Raw genomic sequence first — 19,065 nt, forward strand, 5'->3', positions numbered from 1 at the left:
GGTCCAGTGGAATGCGCTCAAGGCTTGAGATATTTATCACTGTTTGCACCCTTTCCTAACTCAGTCGCCGCCACAATGCATCAAACACTTTAAAAAATCAAAGATGTTGCCAACAGTCTGCTCTTTCATGCCGCGTGTTCTATTTTGCATCTACCTACCTACATCAAAGCGATAAAAATTGAAAACTGAAAACACCGCCAACTAGCCCCGTTCTCCTCTATAATAAGAATGTAATAAGACATTTTCACAATTATATTGAACATAACCAGATAGTGAATCGTAGTTTGGGTAAATGAGAAAGGCACAATTGCACCACTAGGTGGATTAAAAAATGTTTTTACGAGCGGCAAGCACTAAATATTCAATACCACCCAGTGCCAAAAGTCTTACATCGTTAGTTACTTTAAGTACCATAAAGTACACTAAGTGCCGTGAAGAGTACGCATCAAATTAATTGTACTTTAATTACTGAAATGATTTTAAGTACAGCGCCTACGTACTTTAAATACGCAAAATACTTTTATTACCGTCAAGATATACTTTAAATACTTTAAGTACGTACACATCGACATTAATTACATCAAGTACCTTATTAAGTACAACAGAAATATTTTTAAATACTTTCATTACTTACTTTAATTATATTCAAAATACGTTGGTGTTTTCAATACGGCGCACTCATACCAGCTAGTGCTTGCCCCTCTGGTTTTTACTTTTGATAATAAATTAAAGCAGCAAAAAAGACTTGGTACATTGAATTATTTACTATGCTATTGACATAACCGACCGACACCCACTTTATGCTGCTCCGTGATACTTCTCGTGAGTATGCAACCCCCTCATGGATATGCAACCTCGGCATCACTGCTATATAGTGTTTTTCATGTTTGATATGTATTTTGCTGTTACTGTGAATCGAGGTCTTAGGTGAATCGCAGCATAGTTTGAAGTTTCTCGCCAAGGGTTCATTCCGTGTCTGTCATCAGTCAGCGCTGGGCACGGTTTGTTTTGTGTTTGTATACGCGAACAGCTAACGAACGGTGAAACCCTGGGTCGTATAATTTACAATTTAATTAATTCAATTATCATTTTGCTTGAAATCAATAGTTCATATTGTAAGGGGACGGAAATTTTCCATCGTCAGGTCATTCACGCTAAGGTGAGTCAGAGTGGTTGTAGACAAGAATAGCGCCAATTGAAATTTGGTTTGAACGTTTGAATTATCATCATTGTAATTAAAATCGTTAGATAATTAATTACATTTCCATGATTTCGGAACAAAGAAGAGAGATGAACTGTATACGAAATAACCTGACTGCTTCTGGTCATGCTCATTCTTTCTTTTCGTTTTGGTGTCTTTCCAGTTGGCGTCGAATATAATAAATTATAATTAATTGAATTTTTCCTACAAAATGGAGGCGCGTTGCAGGCTGTGCTTCGAGCAGCATCAAGAGATGGAACGAATATTTCCAGATAACGAGGACGAAGATGACATCGATTGTGAATCTCAGGTGGCAATAAAAATATTCAAATGTACCTCACTCCAGGTAATAAATATTCAAATTGATTTTTCGCTTAGAAAGAAGTATTCAAAGATGTGTCCTACTTTTATTTTCATTTGCAGTTGCCAGTAGATACTGATGATTTGACCTCGCAGGTTTGCAAGGAGTGTATAACAAAATTAGATGAGTTTTTTCAGTTTCGAGTGAATTGTCGAAAAAACAATTTACTTTACAGCAAACAAAAGGCATTGGTAGTGCAAAGCAATACACTCTTAAGTAATAAGCAAGAAACTGAAAGCGATCAGGTCATCCTCGAAAATTTAGATGAAACCTTACTGCGAGCCCTCGAAGGTAAAGATGTTGACCCGTCTAGTTTCGACCATTCATTCGGCAGTGAAGTGAATCCTGAAGATTTGCTTAAAATTAGTCTTAGTCAGCATGAAGACCAGCTAATAGCATCTGAGGAAGTTGTCAGTTCAAGTTCTGCACGATGTAAAGGCTGTGGGGATGAATTTTTGTCCTCGTTGGAACTTACTCAACATCTGGAATATTGCCCTTCTCGTTTGAAGAGCGAAGCATTTGATTTGCATTTAGCAAATATGGTTGGCATGACGGAGTTCAACTGTTACATATGTAACAAAAGCTTTGCCAACGCACAGGAGCTCAAATATCATGAATCGCAGCATTCCAACAGTACGATGAGGTGTAACTTCTGTTTTCAAACTTTCGCATGTCCGCGAACCTTCAAGCTTCACATGGATCATCACAAAATGAAGAGTACACTACCCGACGGTCGCTTCAAGTGTGATCTGTGTGACGCTACATTTAAACTTTATGGGAATTTCATAATCCACCGACGCAGTCATACCGGAGAACGCCCATATCCATGCAACATATGCGGCAGAGCATTTTCCACATCTAGCAATATGAAAACCCACATGAATGTGGTGCACTCTCAGGACAGACCGTACAAGTGCCAACAATGTCACAAAAGTTTTAACTCTGAAACTCGATTGCGCTCTCACCTGGAAACACACTCGCATCCTGTTGGTATTGTAGTTCCGGATGGGGGTAACAGTGAATTGTCTAGCACATGCAAAATCTGCAACAAAACCTTCAGTCATCCATCGTATTTAACTATTCACTATCGGGTGCACACCGGCGAACGTCCATATCCGTGCAAATTTTGTAACAGCGCATTTGCAACAAGTGGAAATTTGAAGGTTCACATGAGGATTCATGCCAATCAAAAGGTGCGACCGTACAAGTGTAATCTGTGTACTAAGTCTTTCCTGCATGCAAGTAATTTGTCGGTCCACAAGAAAACTCAACACTACTAGATACCAGTAGGGACTAGAATTTGTTAACTTGTGTTTGTTGCAATAGCTACCTACCGTTCTATAGTGATCTGTTTTAGATGCGTTGCCGTGACTTTTAATTTTTCGTTATTATTTTATTTATTAAATATATTAGAGACAACAAACTCAAATCTGGGCTGCTTTTATCATTGAGATTCCGAGAAAAGGGCTTTTTCAGAAAATTTTTCATTGATTTTTGTGTGTGAGTGGAGAACAGTATGCCTAGTTATGTACGGTATGCAAACTAGGCTCGATGGACTACGATAGATGTTGCTTCAAGCTGTTCTTAACTCCTATTTGACAGTTTTCTTGCCGTCACCCGCGTTATGGCTTGGTAAGGGCATACTGGTGTCGAAGAGGCTCAATAAAGGTTCTTTGACTTATTTGTGATGGTCACATCATTATCGTTTCTCCATTAGAATCGGCAGACAGCCTATGTTGATTATGAGATTAGGGAGCATGTGCAATTCAATGTCTTTTTCACTTCAGATGGTTGGTATTCGTGACAGTAAAGCTCCTTGCACGTCGCATATAACAGTTCAGAAAGAAATAGCGATTTTGATTCTATGAGGTGATCGACTGGCAGCGTCGAAACACTGAAAGAGTTGAAAAGCGGTAAGCTGCAACCAGCGTGAACTTTAAAAGAGTAATTGAAACCTGTAAGTAACATCTGTATGGGCCGGTGTTCGGCCTGTGGCCTTCGACTGCCATAGTCCATTCTCATTGGTTAGGATGTTTTCATGGCTGGTTAGTCTACATGTAAGTAGGAAACGAGTAGATTGATCAGTTCGCTTTAGCAGGGCACATGTGGATCCTGCTAGTTGTCGATTTCTTTTACCATGACCTTGCATGAAAAAAGTTGGATGTTTCGTGTTCCCCTTGTCAGTAACTGACACCAACTTGCTACCAGTTAGACGCTGTATCCAAACTAACACCAAATACGCGCCAGTTAGACATTAAATCCAAACAGTGCACACATCCAACACGGTAGCTTTGGGTTCCTTTAGGAAAAAAATATGCGAAATATAAAAATTGCGCACTTGGCTCTCATGTCAAAACGCTGGTCGTTTCCCTATAGGGGAATTGTGGGTAAAATGAACAGGGGGTAAAATGAACAGGTAGCCTAATCAAGTCACTGTTAGTTAAATTTAGAACAAACTTCACAGTAACGTGACCTGCCAAGTATTCCAAGGATATTGAAATCATTTCTTTTGTTAAAAAGCTGTCGAATGTGAAATAAATATGATGAAAACCAAAATCGTCATTCATGCTTATCGCTGATATTGAATTCGGCATGTAGAATATAAGGTCTTTTGTGGCGAAATTTTGATTTTATTATAAAAATGGTGTTACATGATAGTATTTGAACCTCTTGCAGATATTTCACAGCAATAAGTAGAGATCAGAACAAATTGGCTCAATCGGAACGGCTGTTTGAAAATAAAATGTCTTAGGGGGTAAAATGAACAGGTTGTAGTGGGGGTAATATGAACCATCTTGCTGCTCCAAGTACCAAGCCTCAAAATTTATCGCTAAATTCAAGTTACTATATCTTCACTGTTCTCCAACAGATGCTTTAATCCTTAATACCTATGGATAACCCCAAGTTTGTAGATGTGTTTCGATGTCACAGAATTGTAAATTGGTTAGTATTACAAGAAAATTTAATTTTTTCGTGACAAGTTTTTTTTTTGCCTACAAAATGCCCTGTGTGTATGCAATGCTCATGAGCCGCTGGGACATCAGCATTGCTCGGAAAATGCTTTTCAGTGCCAAGCATTGCATGCATACAGAACATTTTGCAGGTGACTAGAAGGTGTTCATTTTACCACCAGCACATGTTCATTTTACCCACACGCTATAAACATATCTCTTTTTTGGACATGTTTTGAAATCAAGAATAATGTTTGAAAACTTGTGTTTATGTCGAAGTTTTTTCACCAAATATGTTCAAAACATGTCTAACAAGAAACATATAAGGTGATTGTAGTATCTTAATCACTTATTAGTTAGAAAATAATGACTTTCCTTAATATGTTCATTTTACCACCAGTTCCCCTACTCGTCAGTGAAACAGAGCTACTGTGCTTGGTTCACTCGGTACCAGCTAGTTGCTTTAGGCATTAACACAACTTGTGTGAACTGTTTGTATGTAGTGTCCAGCTGGCGCCAATTTGGTGTTAGTTTGGATACATCGTCTAACTGACATAAAGTTGGTGTCAGGTGCTAACGAGTGGAACACGAAATAATAATATCTAAATTTTCAAAGCTATGTCTTGTCCCCTTATGCACAAATTATCTAATTGTGGAAAGATATCCACAGCTGACAGAAGTCAAAAGATAAAAATATTATCGGTACTGCCTAAGACTTGGTCAGTGAATAAAATCGTAGGAGAACTCAACGCCGTACATGGTGAGACAGGTACAAAGGAACTTGTTAGGGCGCGCAATAAAAGTGTCATTACTAAGTAATGACATTACTGGAATTGTATGGGAATTCCATCATTACTCGCCTTACACGTTCATTAAAAGTGACATTACTGCTCAGTAATGACATTACTAACGTCTCGTGTACGGGCCCCTATTGGGGAATTTTATGACGATAATGATATCAGCCGACCTATGCCATGGATAAATGATTTTGTTTCCGAGGTTCGAAACGGCAGAAAAGAACAATTTCAAAAACGCCTTTTAATGATGTCGCTCATATGATTTTTGTAGAACTACAAAACTATCAATATTGGTTTCACTGTATTTACACAGTTGCGATCAAAACATTGCATTCTGCTTGATCGTACACAATTGCTTGAATACACAATGTATGTATATGTACAATCCATGAAAATGTCAATCTAATTATTAACAGTTTAAAGGGCCCCGTGCACGAGGCGTTAGTAATGTCATTACTGCGCAGTAATGTCACTTTTAATGAACGTGTAAGGCGAGTAATGATGGAATTCCCATACAATTCCAGTAATGACACTACTTAGTAATGACACTTTAATTGCGCGTGTAAGGGTCCCTTAAGAATTGTGTCACAGGAAGAAATAATAGAAAAAATGCCTTGTGATAAAGCTACTGGAACAAGTGATTGCTTTTTCCGTGCGTGTACAAATTGTGCTTCCAAAAATACATTGAAAAGGAATTCACAATGCAAATAGAATCAAACGACAAAGAAGGAATTGTTTTTTTTATAATAGCTGTATACTACCCAAAATCGCAAGTCAGTCCCATGTCTATAGGGAATTCCACAGAACATAGGACAAATATGCAATTATGGGTAGTATACTGATCGCTGTAATTTGGAGGCCATGATTAAGGTTGGACAGAAAATGGGCAAAAATCGAAAGCGAAAAAAGCAGTTTTTTGCACACCGTGTGTTAGATCTTCATTAAAATCAATCAGCTTATGTAGAATGTCGTTATCGTACTGCTGATTGATTTTTATGAACAGAGATGCCAGATACTTTTTTCAAATGTCTGCCAAAATAATTTTAAAAGTCTGGGAAGAACAAAAAATGAAAGGAAAACTATTCTTGACCAAAAATGACTTATTGATGATGTGTTATATTAAATGAACATAGTTCATTTATAGCGTAGATAAATAGAGAAAAACAGCTTATGAAAGAAAACCCTAAAGCAGATTTGAAACTAGTGTAAACAAAAGCCTTTATTTTAAAAAAATCTGTAAATATCTGCAACCAAACTGGAAAGTCTGTAAATATCTGCAACCAAACTAAAAAATCTGCAAATATCTGCATCATCGAAAAAATCTGCAGCGAAAATTGAAAGTCTGCGAATTTGCAGACATGTCTGCAAATCTGGCATCTCTGTTTATGAAGATCTAACACACGGTGTGGAAAAAACTGCTTTTTTCGTTTTCAATTTTTGCCCATTCTCTGTTCAACCTTAAGCCTGTTGGTGAATTTGCTCCGTACCTTGTTGATAAAATCGACAAACTTATAACTCATGACTTTATATGCGGAGAACAGTCATCGCTTCTAAGGAATAAAAAAGATTCATTAAAAGCAGACAAAATTCTTGTGATTTGTGATTTTTCTGAAAATTATTTATTTGTTATTCAAAACGCTGCTCAAGGATATCATTGGAATAATTCTTAAGCAACAATACATCCATTTGAAGTTTACTATAAGAAAGACAATGAACTTGCAAATGTTAGCTTTGTTATCATATCAGAAGTAATGACTTACGATACAATTACAGTTCAGTTGTTCATCTCAAAAATGATAAATTTTATGAAACAATTGACAAACTTTTCTAAAATTTATTTTATGTCTGATGAAGCAGCACAATACAAAAGTAAGAAAAACTTCGCAAGCTTGTGTAGATTTCAGTCAAAGTACGAATTAAGCGCAAAATGACATTTTTTTGCAACACCCCATGGAATGATGCTATTGGTGGCACTCTCAAGCGAATGGCAAAAAAAGCAAGCCTTACTCGCTACTATGCAAATACCATTACCATTATAACTCCCAGAGAGTTATACAACTGAGCAGTCGAACAAACATATCCACTGAACAGTACAACAAATTTTCAGAAGTGCTCGAAGAACTGTATAATAACGCTAAAACAATATCTGACACTCACAGATTTGTGCCTATTCCTGGTGACAAAGTAGAGGCGAAAACGTTTTCTAATTGAGAAGATGAACCAAAAATATTTTCGTTGCATATCGTATTTTCGTTGCATAGAAATAATACAAAATAGCATGCATGAAGATAGTTTTAAGACAAATGTTATATTTAAAATAAATAAATAATTATGTAAAATTCAATACAAAATATTGTGGTGGTTATTTCTTTCCCTGATCATTCCTCAGAACTGAACAAGAAAATGAAGAAGTAATAATGGAATATTTGTTTAATGACATAAACTCTTTTCAATGGGATTCTTGATTAATAAAAATATACTTGGTTGCTAAATTAGACAATATCTTCTCACAGACTGTTTTATTGGATTCTGAGATGATTATGACTTTCATTGGTTTAGTTTTCGATAAAAATGCACTGAAAAAAAATTCAGTTTGGACAAGTAAAAGTTTTTTCCCTTGAAAGTGCCCAACTTGACTTTTTGAAGATATCATGCGATTTTCGACCAAACAATAATTTATTTTTATCTACAAAAAGTGAGCAAAACATCTCATGACAAACAATAGATAATTATGTATCTAGAATAACCACAAAAAGATTCAATAGTTTTCGAGATATTTTTGTTGCATACTTGAACAACGTAGATTAGAGAACAATACGTTTGAGTCCAATAGAATCGGGTATATAACACGCTTTCTTAGAAGTTTAGCTTGTCGATATTTGAATCCCGGCTCCGCCCACTATTGGCGCGTAGCGCGTTCTATCCGACATAGCTTAGTTGTTTTGAATGAAAGTTTGCTAGAGATTTTCTCCAGACATTCAAGAAAATTCAAATGAAAAAACCACTTTTCTGAACATTCCCCTTAAGCATTGAACAGATGTCAATTTGAAACCATTCAAGCAATATAAGTGACACAACAGAATTCGTGTGTTTACGTTAAAATTTTTCGTAACTGGCGTTTATTTATTTTGAACGATTCCTATCAACAACATTATAAAACACCTGGAATGACTGCTTCGACGTGGAATGCCAAAGAGCGATAAACTAGAAAACTTAAGGTTAAAAGCCAAATGTACCAGAATGGAGAAGTAATAATCCATAATTTTAGTGGGAATAAATAGTGTAAAAACATGCTATATGTTAGGTCTTGTGTCCTCACGCACCAAAAATATGGTTTCATCCGAAATTTGGGAATTTTGCACAGTGTAATACTTGGTCTAGCAATGTACAATCACATTTTTTTGCCAATTTAGAATCGGCGCGCTTCTACGCATCCATTGCGGTGGTATCTTCTGCGAGTAATTTGTTAATAAGGTTTCTTGATATCCGGTGAATTGAAAAATAGTTGATGTTTCATCGAATTACCACGCGATAGTAGAAAAAAGGGGAGAATTAATTTTGCACAAACGAAATGAAAATCCGATATGGTCGGGAAAACCGGGTCAGAAATCGGCGAAGGCTTTCAAAGTAAATCCGGTGCTGTTCGTAGTACAGTTTGAAATAGACGCCTTCGGGAAGGTTTCAAGCTTGCCGTTGTGGAGAAGAGCGCAATAATGGTTAGAGCGATTAGCTGGAACTCGCCAACTTGGATTTTGAAATGGCGTCAGACATCGATTTCTGCCATCTACTTGTTAACCTTATTTCGAAATAATTCATTTATTTCAATTCGTTTATTAGACATGGCTCGAGTGTGCGCTAAAGGAGCCGTGGACCTTCTATATATTCACAAAAAATAAATAAAAAGTAATATTTGTTACCGTGTGTCACAGATATGATAGGGCGAATGGTTGTAAATAAAAGATTTTTATTCTATTCTTCATATCGGATTGTTTGTGAAATACGCGTATACGAGCGATAATAAATTTTATTGAAAGGAACTACAAAGTGTTGATAACCTGATGCACGGGCTTGTTAGCAATAACAAAACTTGAAATTAGATTCATAAATGAATTCGAGGCGAATTTTCGGATCTCTGATTAACTATTCATTTTTACGATAGTGTTTTCACCCCTAGATTTGTTCGCACCCTTTCATTTTTCTACAACAATAGACTTAGACTCCCGTAGAGGCATGAGATAGGTTATTTGTGAGTATTATGTTATCTATGCATATGTGCTTACCGCGGCTGGATAACCGTATATTTTTCCTGTTTGTTTTGCGAGCTTGGCTGAATCGATCTCGTCGGTGACTGGAAGCAGACTGAATATCCAATTTGTTAAGATTATAGACAATTTTACTGAATCGGATGTAGCGGTCTTGGCCATTTTGAATTGGCTTGATGCATCGATTTCCGATATCTGCTCGTCATTCCCATTCCAAATATAGCCAACTTTTATTAGTAAAAGATAACTAAGAATGTGTTAAATTGTTCATAACTTTATACTGCACATAATCTTTTTTAACGAAGTTGCACAGTGGCGGAATTTCTAAAAACTTGACCAAAAGCCGACAAAAACGGTTATAACGATCACGACGAATCACAGGTTTGCTTGCAAGGGGCCGCCGTTTTCGGCGTGTCTGCGGACGCCTCGTCTAGCGGATCCTCAAGGTAAGCATTATTCCATTCCATCATATTGGTATACAATTAGAACTATTATTGCATTGAAATCCTATTTCAGAATATGCTCAAAATAGTGTGTTAGCCTTTCTTCTTTTTTGTGTAACTTGACGAAATATTGAAATCAAGAAACCATTCCACACGTTACCCACGAAAAGATGTGCTTTTTCTTCCTATGACCATAATAATTCCATTAAAAATAACTATGATTGTTCCCATAACTCTCTATTCGGTATAAAATCATTCGGCGAAATAACACATTCGGTTAAATGACTTCCGGCGAAATGACAATCGATTAAATGACCCGCTTCTCTACAAAATCACAATTATAGAAATGTTCATTGAGTTTAATTTTGAAGCTCTTTCTAACCATGATTTTAATTTCGATGTTTACGTCAGGATCTCGCAAAGCCTTGACACCACAATTCCCTCGTATGTTTATTGATCGTCTGTTTCGTTAGTTCTCGTCACTGATTTATAATGTGCAGAACAATTACAGGACTAGTGCTAAAACGAATCTATTGATCCTAACTAAAATCAAATATCTGGTAAACATCAGCTAAATATTTCCTAGGAAGCTGCTGAAGCTTCACAATCGTTGACGGAAGGATAATTGGTTGCTCGAGCAGAATAACATCTACTACAACTAGCTGTCATTTCATTATAATGCTTGAAAACTCGTTTCCATCGTTATTAACTTATGCAGTAGCCAGTGCCAAACCAAGCGACATTGGCCTAGACGTACCGCGATAGGGCACACTTGTACGGTCCATCATCAGAGCATCTTTTCGCATTAATTAAAATTTTCTTTCCGGTGGTAGCACGAGAAATACTCATCTCTCGCATTATTTTATGCCACACTGCTCATTTAGCGGGGGCCGCATTAGAAGAGGGTTGTCGGTGACTCTTGCTGTGGTTTGGCGGTTTGGCCTGTGCGCTTTTACCATGTTGGCATGTGGCGTTTGTTTGGTGCAGAGTTCGAACGCTGGATGTTCTATTATTGGCTTGTTGCCAGAACTGTGTGCTATCTTAGGACTATATCTCAATCTTTCCGGCGTGTACTTATTACGTGCCTAATATTAAGCCGGACGTGACCACGTTGCGATGGTGATGATTGAAATTTATCTCGGAACTTGCAAGGCCAAACATAGTGACATCTATCGGAACGTAATCAGGACTTATAGCTTTTCTCAGTATCTTTGTGGAGCTTCAATTCGTAAATGTATGAAATAATATAGCAAAATTTTCCTAAAATTTTAATAATGTCTTATTGGTTTATTTCAACATCTCCTTATCCTATAAAATAAACCTGTTTAAACATCTGCGCCACCATATCAGTATATTCCAAATTTTTGGTATAACTGTGTCGGACATTTTGAAATATTCAATTAACTATCAATAGAGTACGTGTTGAAAAGTAGGAAAAAATTTTGTAATCTTACATTAATTTTCATGAACATATTTGGAGCATGAAAATAAATGTAAAATCAAATTATTCCACAAATACACCTGAGTTTTCCAGCGAATTTCGCTATAATTTTACACGTTGAATGAAAATAACAGTTTCATTAATTAAAAAACCATATAATTTGATTAATTTACATGTCGTTTTTCCACAGCGTGTGTTAGATATTCATAAAAGTTGATCAGCTTATTTAGAATATTGTTGCAGTACTGCTGATTGATTTTCATGAAGCTCTAACACACGATGTTGAAAAAACTGCTTTTTTCGTTTTTACCAAACGCACTATTGTTCATTCGTCCTTAACTATGTTTGAATATATTCTTAGTTTTAATGCTACTTTTAGTCTCGAAGTGGACGTCTGTTCTCTATGCTAGTAGTGTTATCAATCTTCAAGTGGACTCTAGTACCTATTTATATATCCAACTTGTTTAACTACCTTATCTTCAAATGCTCGGAGATAAAAACGATAAAACAGTCAAAAGACTTGCTATTATAAAGTACGTATAAAATTTGTGATTATTTGAGAACGCGATGCACTGTCAGCAGTTCCATAATAGGTTTAGCTTTGATAGGGGAAATATTATTCGCCCTGCAAAGAAAGAAGTAAAAACTCGAGATTTACTAATTTTTGATCAATTGTTTCCATTTTTTTGTAAAATACTAATGTTTTATTATACTAATTTATAGTGTTATCTTTCTATGTTTCAGTAGAACTTATTTTGGCGTTTTAGAGTTTAGGATAGGTTTAGGTTTTCCATTCGTTGTCTGGTTATTTATTTATTTATCTTTGGTAGATATTATACAGATTACATTACACTTACTTCGACGTCAACATTTCATAAGGCATTAAATACAATAAGCTGATGTTGAGAAAATTACGTTGGAAAAAAATAACTTGTATTTTATATCCCTATTCATGCATAGAAGCATGATATAAGGATCATACAACACAGAATTGTTTTTTTTTCGTTTTGTTGTTTGAAGTATATGGACCGTTAATTTTTGAGGGGAAGCGAAAGGTAACATAAACAAAACAAGTTATTTTGCTTATGTGCCTTTGCGATAATCTATTAATTCGATAATCTATTCAGGTTACAAAATCGGTTTTTAAGGTGCGTCTTTGTTAGTGTCAATTTGAAGTAAGTATAAACCGGAATTGTTTACGTTTTGTTTATATGCACATTTGAAATATTCTCGTCGAATTCTATAACATTTTTAAATGCTAACTTTTAACCAGTCTTCCCAAATGAACGTCGTGAACAATGTTCGCTCTGGTTTTGTGCTCATATTAAACCCACACTTCGTGTATGAATTCAAGCACTCTATTTTGTACCAAAACACTTGCACTTTGCCTGCACAATCGAAACCCTTGTACGTACACGGTGTGCGTACACATAGGCTCGTGGCACCAGTTTTATCTTTCTCACTCTCATCATCAGTAGCATTGATTCTTTTTGCCTTGTACGAATCGTTCTCGTGTACGCATCTGGTGTACGTACACGGATGTTTGAACTAGAGTTCGTACATCGTTCGCTTGGGTTTTATGTTCGAGACGAACCTGTACATCGAGACGAAGCATGTTTGAGGTTGAATGCGTGCACGAAATGCAGTCCTTCGAGTGCAATGAGGTATATATAGGTGTGGCAGAACACACGGTTTGCTAGTGTTGGCAACCAAAAATATGTAAACAATCCAGCAGCATTTTTCAGCATAGGATTTAAAACATTTCCTCTATGAAAAGATTAGGGTTTTCTTAGTATTGTCGTCAAATAATCGGTTTTAAACCATATTTTGCAATCCATTTGTCAGTCAAAGAGAGCGCACAGTAACGAAAATGTATCATCACCATCACTGGAGTTGCCTAATATTTACATTTTTCGATATGGTATTTATGAATGATAATTGATTGTAAGCGGTGGCAATTCAGTCTGAAAAACATTTTCGAAGAATCGTCTATCGTTTTCTTATGGCTATGATTAGGTAGATCCAAGAAAAATATATAAACACATTTCGGTAAGTCTCCAAATTTTAACCTCCACGCTCTTCTCTCGCGCGAGACTTTCATATACAACTATCTCTCCCTGCATGAAACATTTCACATTCCGACTAATGTGTGCGCGTAAGTAAAAAATGCGATTCTCGTTGGTGTGAGGAGTAACCTGATTTTTCTTTCACAGCAAAATGACGCTTTAAATACGAATCACACGATACATCAGGGGCGACATTATGGAACCATTTCGAATCGACTTTTTCATACAAGCTTGCATACAATAAACCTTTCGTTTCGAGATGCGCAATGCCACCCCAGGCTTCCGTCGCCGGTAAGGAACGTCAAGATTAGTTACATGCAGTTAAATGGAGGCATTCACCCACAACATCAACGGCACGAAACGTTTTGACGCAGTATTGCAAAAAGAGCGAGAAGTACATCGAGCCCGTTCGTTCGCGGGCGTGTACGAATAGCATGCCTAGCACTCTTCATCGTTCGCGCCGGGGTGAAACAAAATCTCGAGCGGGAATGCTCGCGAGAAACCCAAGCTTTCATCTAATATGTAGGGTAAATCCAGGTAGCTTTTCTCGCGAATGCTCGTGTGCTGTGTTAAGGACAATTCAGACCATACATCAGGTTCCGTCAACGTCAACGGAACGTCACCGTTCCGTCACGATAAGTTAAATACGTTTCTCTTTTGCTCGTTCACACGTCAAAGCGTTCCGTGCCGTTGATGTTGTGTGTGAATGCCTCCATTTAACTGCATGTAACTTATCCTGATCGTTGACGTTGACGAAAGTGAATGTATCGTCTGAATCATGCTTTATCTCGCAAGAGAGAAATTCGTTCAAGAGCAAGCCCGAGTGTGGATGCACGAAGAGCATGGACTACTAGGAGTGTTCTAGATATTTCGCGTGAACCAGGAAGGCTTTTTACGCGCCAACGAACGAGAATAGCATCACTGTTTTGACGTACGGCACGTGTGAACGGGCATACGAGAAACGCATTGGAGGTTGAGCAGAGAATGGGCAAAAATCGAAAACGAAAAAAAAAATAGTATTTTTCCACACCGTGTGTTAGATCTTCATAAAAATCAATCAGCTTATGTAGAATGGTGTTACAGTACTACTGATTGATTTTTATGAAGCTATAACACACGGTGTGGAAAAAACTGCTTTTTTGTTTTCGATTTTTGCCCATTCACTATTCAACCTTAACTTATTGTGACGGAACGTTAGTTGACGTTAGTTTCAATTTTATACAAGTTTTTATTTCAAAATCGTTTAAAATCAAATTTGTCCAACATATCTGATATTCATAACATAAGGTTATTACGTATTTCTAATTGTGCAATGTTCATTTTAAAATCGAAATTTCAGACCCCTCCCGGAATTTTTTTCTGGATCCGCCCCTGACGGAAGTTGATGTATCATCTGAATCGTCCTTTTATTCCTCTTTTTTGTACACAGGTACAAACTTGTCGTTGTTCATGGGAAGTCTGCTTTTGCCTATATTTAGAAGTATGGAGATCATACAATAGAGAATAGTTCTTGACAATCATATGATTCGAGCTCAAAACCCAAATTTCAAAATTCACTTTGAGGAGAAGTTCTGAAGAAACCGTTATAACCCAAGCACGGTGTATAACAGGCAAAAAAAGAGAAAACTTTTCTCTTTTGTTTGCTGTCAACGGCTGTGGTGGACGATTAACGGTTCGTCCGTGGTGAATTTGGACAGTCTTTTTGGGCTTTTGGACCTAATCATATGCTTGTCGAGAGTTGTTTAAGCGTTCACGCAAGACGTTTGACTTTTTGGATTGAGTTGGTGCTAGTTGACGGGGAGAATCTGAAACACTAAAAACCAAATTTTTTTAATGTTAGGTTTGTGCCTTCATATACAAACAATTTTGGTCCTGCCAAAAAAGTTTTTATTCAACAGTTTACTGCTGGCTTGTAGTTTTTGAACTATTTCGCGAACAGAGGCAGACGGAAATCACCATTTTGGTGCCACCATTTCGAGTTTCACCCAGATACTGATTTATTCTAAATCTTTAATAATAAACAAATTTAATTATCAAAACCGGAAAGAACAAAAGTTCGTACTTCTTTTGTTATTCCAGCAAAAATAACAAAATTTGTCTTATTTTCGTCCAAAAGAAAAAAAAGTTTCAATTTATGCACTACAAATATCACAAGTCCTTGATGGAGGTGTAAAAATCGTCAATTTTAAATTGTTCATAATATTGAAGCAGTCCACATTTTAACAATAGTTGTTTAGGCTAGCTTTACTAAACAACTATTGTTAAAATGTGGACTGCTTCAATATTACGAACAATTTAAAATTGACGATTGTTAAACCTCCATCAAGGACTTGTGATATTTGTAGTGCGGTAATGGAAACTTTTCATGGCATCTAAATTTACCTGGCTTGATTACACCCTTTCAGTAGATTAACAATTGCTAAATTCTAATTATTAGGCTAACGTATATTCTACTTCACTCCGGTTATGTCTCTGACATTACCCAACCAACTTTTTCATTTAATACACACAGATTTCTGTATAAAACGTGTCTAACGAGCAGTGTACTTAATAAATCTCTTGTTGGCCTTATATCAAGCGAATCAGCCATCTTGAAGTTTCATCGAATCACGACCATTCTCCTCCCTCTGCACTTGTTGAATGCAGTAGTATTAATATACGCACTCTAACAACGATAAGTGTCGGATTAACATATATTCCGTGTCCTTCCGCTGTCTGCAATAGGTCATGATCGGCTACGGCGTTGATAAATAACACCGTGGGATTACCAGGAGTGGTACATTAAACAATGACTTGTTACTTCTGCCATTATAGTCTATTGATTTTCTGTGGAATTGGTGTTGATTAATAACGAAGTTACAAATCAATGGTTAAATTGTACGCAGTTTATAAGAAACCTGTAATTTTCCATTGAATTTGATGTAACAAAAAGCATCCTACAAAATAAGATAAGCCGGCAACATCGGAGCTTGAATCGGCAACCATTTGGTCACTTTTTAGTAACTGGGCCATACCGTTACACAGGTCGAAAAATGGCATGCATAATCTTTATCTTGTGCTAATTATCACAAGCTTGTCGAGATGCAGTTCGTAATTTTAAAGCTGAAAGCATGTAAAATTATATGATCTGCCAAAAAATTACGAAGCGATGTTGTTTACGTCACCTATAATATTATATTTTTAAGTGTGTATTAAATATACACAACAGAAAAGATGCTCAAAACAAACGAATTAGATTTAGGTTGATGACCTTCTGAAAATTGCTTTTCTCAGAAAAAGTATAGAGGAACCCGGGGCTATTCGGACCTACTTAAGCAAATCACCCTTTTAGGTGGATAGATGTGAAAAAATTTACCGGTCATAGGTCCTACTTATTAGCTTGAAACCTCAGCTACATTTTGGTGCCAGAAAAGGTTCATTTGGACCACTCAATGGCAGCACTAGGCGACGATTTGCAAACCCCTACGTTTTCCATCCTTTTACAATGTAGGGGTAATTCGGACCTCCCTACGGGGCAATTCAGACCGTCTTTTTCTTTAATTTTTTTTACAATGGAATTATATTTACCTATGAAGCAAAAAAAATTGCTTTACAAAAACTTAATCTGGTAAGTTACAGCTGTCGATTGGCGGCCCATGTATTTCCTTTGCTGTGGCGTGTGCAATGGTGTGCGCAGCCACAAGCCGCTGAACGGTGATTGACGGAATAGGGGGTCCGAAAAGCCCCGTACGCTAATTTCGCACAGAAGTGGTGAGCGCCTCGAAAATATCTGTGTTTTCAATTCAAAAATCATTCAAGCTTTCCAAAACCTCAAGCTTTCCAAAACACTTTTTATTTTTATCACTTTTATTTATTGCTTTAATCACGGTTTACCATTATAATTATTTTTGTTTTGAGGATGGTAAAAAAGTGAAACACGTTATATCTCCTATCTACAAAGAACAAAGAATCAAAGTCAGCTCTCAAAATTTATGTTTCAGAATAGCGGTTCCACGAATATGTACGATAGTCAGAAAGTCTTGCTATTACTCCCATTGTCTTAATAGCCCCGGGTCCCCCTATTCATATTTTGGTAAAAATATCCATTGAACTATGATCCGAAATGATTTTGTACCACAAAAAGTACCCGTTTATTCCTCTTGTTGTGACAGGAAAGTAAACATAAAGAAGTTTTTGATTATTGAGGAATATTTATGGTTGTCACGGATATAAAAATAGAACGCATTCCCTCACTGGAGTGTGGGCTTATATTAAATTGTATTGAAGCTAAATGTTACGATTCGGCGACATTGACAATGATAAAATAAAAACCTGTTTTAATCCACCTAGAGGTGCAATTGTGCCTTTCTCATTTCTCCAAACTATGATTTAATACCTGTTTCGTACAATATAACATTATGGAAATGTCTTTCATTCTTATTACACTTGGTAAGTATATATAAGAGCACCTTTTTGCATTCATCGCGGTATCAGTTTGATGTGTTTCTATGTGATCGCACTCCGCAACCCGTAACTCCGGAACCGGAAGTCGGATGGAGATGGAATTTAATATCAGTTTCCGGGGATGCAACACCTTTCATTTAAGACAAAGTTGATCAAATCGGTATAGCCATTTTCGAGAAACCAATATAACCGTTATTCTGAATTTGGATGCTTCCGGATCCGTCGATGGTGGCCAGTGTGGCCAAAGAGACTTTGAATGACTGTTGGTGACCTAGATCTACAAATTCAACAGTTGTGTTTACATTTTGGAAAACAAATTTCACCTTTTTACATTCATCGCTGAATTCGTTAGAATCGGGATTTGCTGCGTGATCGTACGTATCACCCTGTAATTCAGGAACCAGAACTCGGATCCACACAAAATTCAACAGCAGCTTATGGACCTTTCATTTAAAATCAAGTTTGTCAAAATCGGTTCAGAAAATTCCGAGAAACCGATGTGGACAAATCAACAAATTTTGTTTTGTAACCATACTCTTCAACTCGTAATCCGGAGCAAGATGTCGGTTGAAACTGCAATTCAATAGCAACCTATGGGAATATTATACCTATCATTTGAATCTTAATTTGTAAAAATCGGTTCAGCCATCTCCGAGAAACCGATGTGGACATTTTGTTAACAAATCCGCACATACACACACATACATACATACATACATACATACATACACACATACATACACACATACATACACACAGATATTTTGCGACCTCGGCGAACTGAGTCGAATATTATATGAGACTCGGCCCTCCGGGCCTCGGTTAGAAAATCGGTTTATGGAGCAATTGCATAACCTTTCTATATGAGAAAGGCAAAAGAATAATATTTAATTAGCTTAATCAGCATGAGTTCAACGTTATCTTCATGTGATTATATTTTGAAATGTTGGTGGAATGGGTTTTGAAAGTGGAGGGAATGGGGGGTTACTAGAGTGGGAGTGGGGGATGCATCAGAAATCCTTCATCTTATTTCGGTATACGGGGTGGATGAAGGAAATACGGGCGTGAGCGTGGTCCAAGGGGAGGGGAGAGATGAAGGA

General features: G+C 36.9%; 1 protein-coding gene across 2 annotated transcripts; it reads left to right on the forward strand.

The window, feature by feature from the left end:
• The first annotated feature begins 983 nt into the window (after positions 1–983).
• On the forward strand, positions 984–9,968 carry LOC131678264 (zinc finger protein 226-like). Of its 2 annotated transcripts, XM_058958280.1 has the most exons (4): positions 984–1,159; positions 1,365–1,547; positions 1,625–2,755; positions 9,878–9,968. In XM_058958280.1, exons 2-4 carry the CDS (start codon positions 1,413–1,415, stop codon positions 9,932–9,934), a joined length of 1,323 nt encoding a protein of 440 aa, XP_058814263.1. In that variant the 5' UTR covers positions 984–1,159; positions 1,365–1,412; the 3' UTR covers positions 9,935–9,968. The 2 variants fall into 2 exon arrangements, with proteins under 2 accessions (XP_058814263.1, XP_058814262.1); XM_058958279.1 differs by lacking the exon at positions 9,878–9,968 and having other exon boundaries at positions 1,625–7,525.
• Positions 9,969–19,065: the final 9,097 nt, after the last annotated feature.

This window comes from Topomyia yanbarensis, chromosome 2 (genome assembly GCF_030247195.1).
Source record: "Topomyia yanbarensis strain Yona2022 chromosome 2, ASM3024719v1, whole genome shotgun sequence".
Classification (NCBI taxonomy): domain Eukaryota; kingdom Metazoa; phylum Arthropoda; class Insecta; order Diptera; family Culicidae; genus Topomyia; species Topomyia yanbarensis.

Excerpts from the sequence above, each read along its gene's own strand:
- LOC131678264 (XM_058958279.1), top strand. The coding sequence starts at position 1,413 with ATGGAGGCGCGTTGCAGGCTGTGCTTCGAGCAGCATCAAGAGATGGAA. Across the intron at positions 1,548-1,624 it reads TCAAATGTACCTCACTCCAG|TTGCCAGTAGATACTGATGA; the intron begins GTAATAAATATT and ends TTTCATTTGCAG.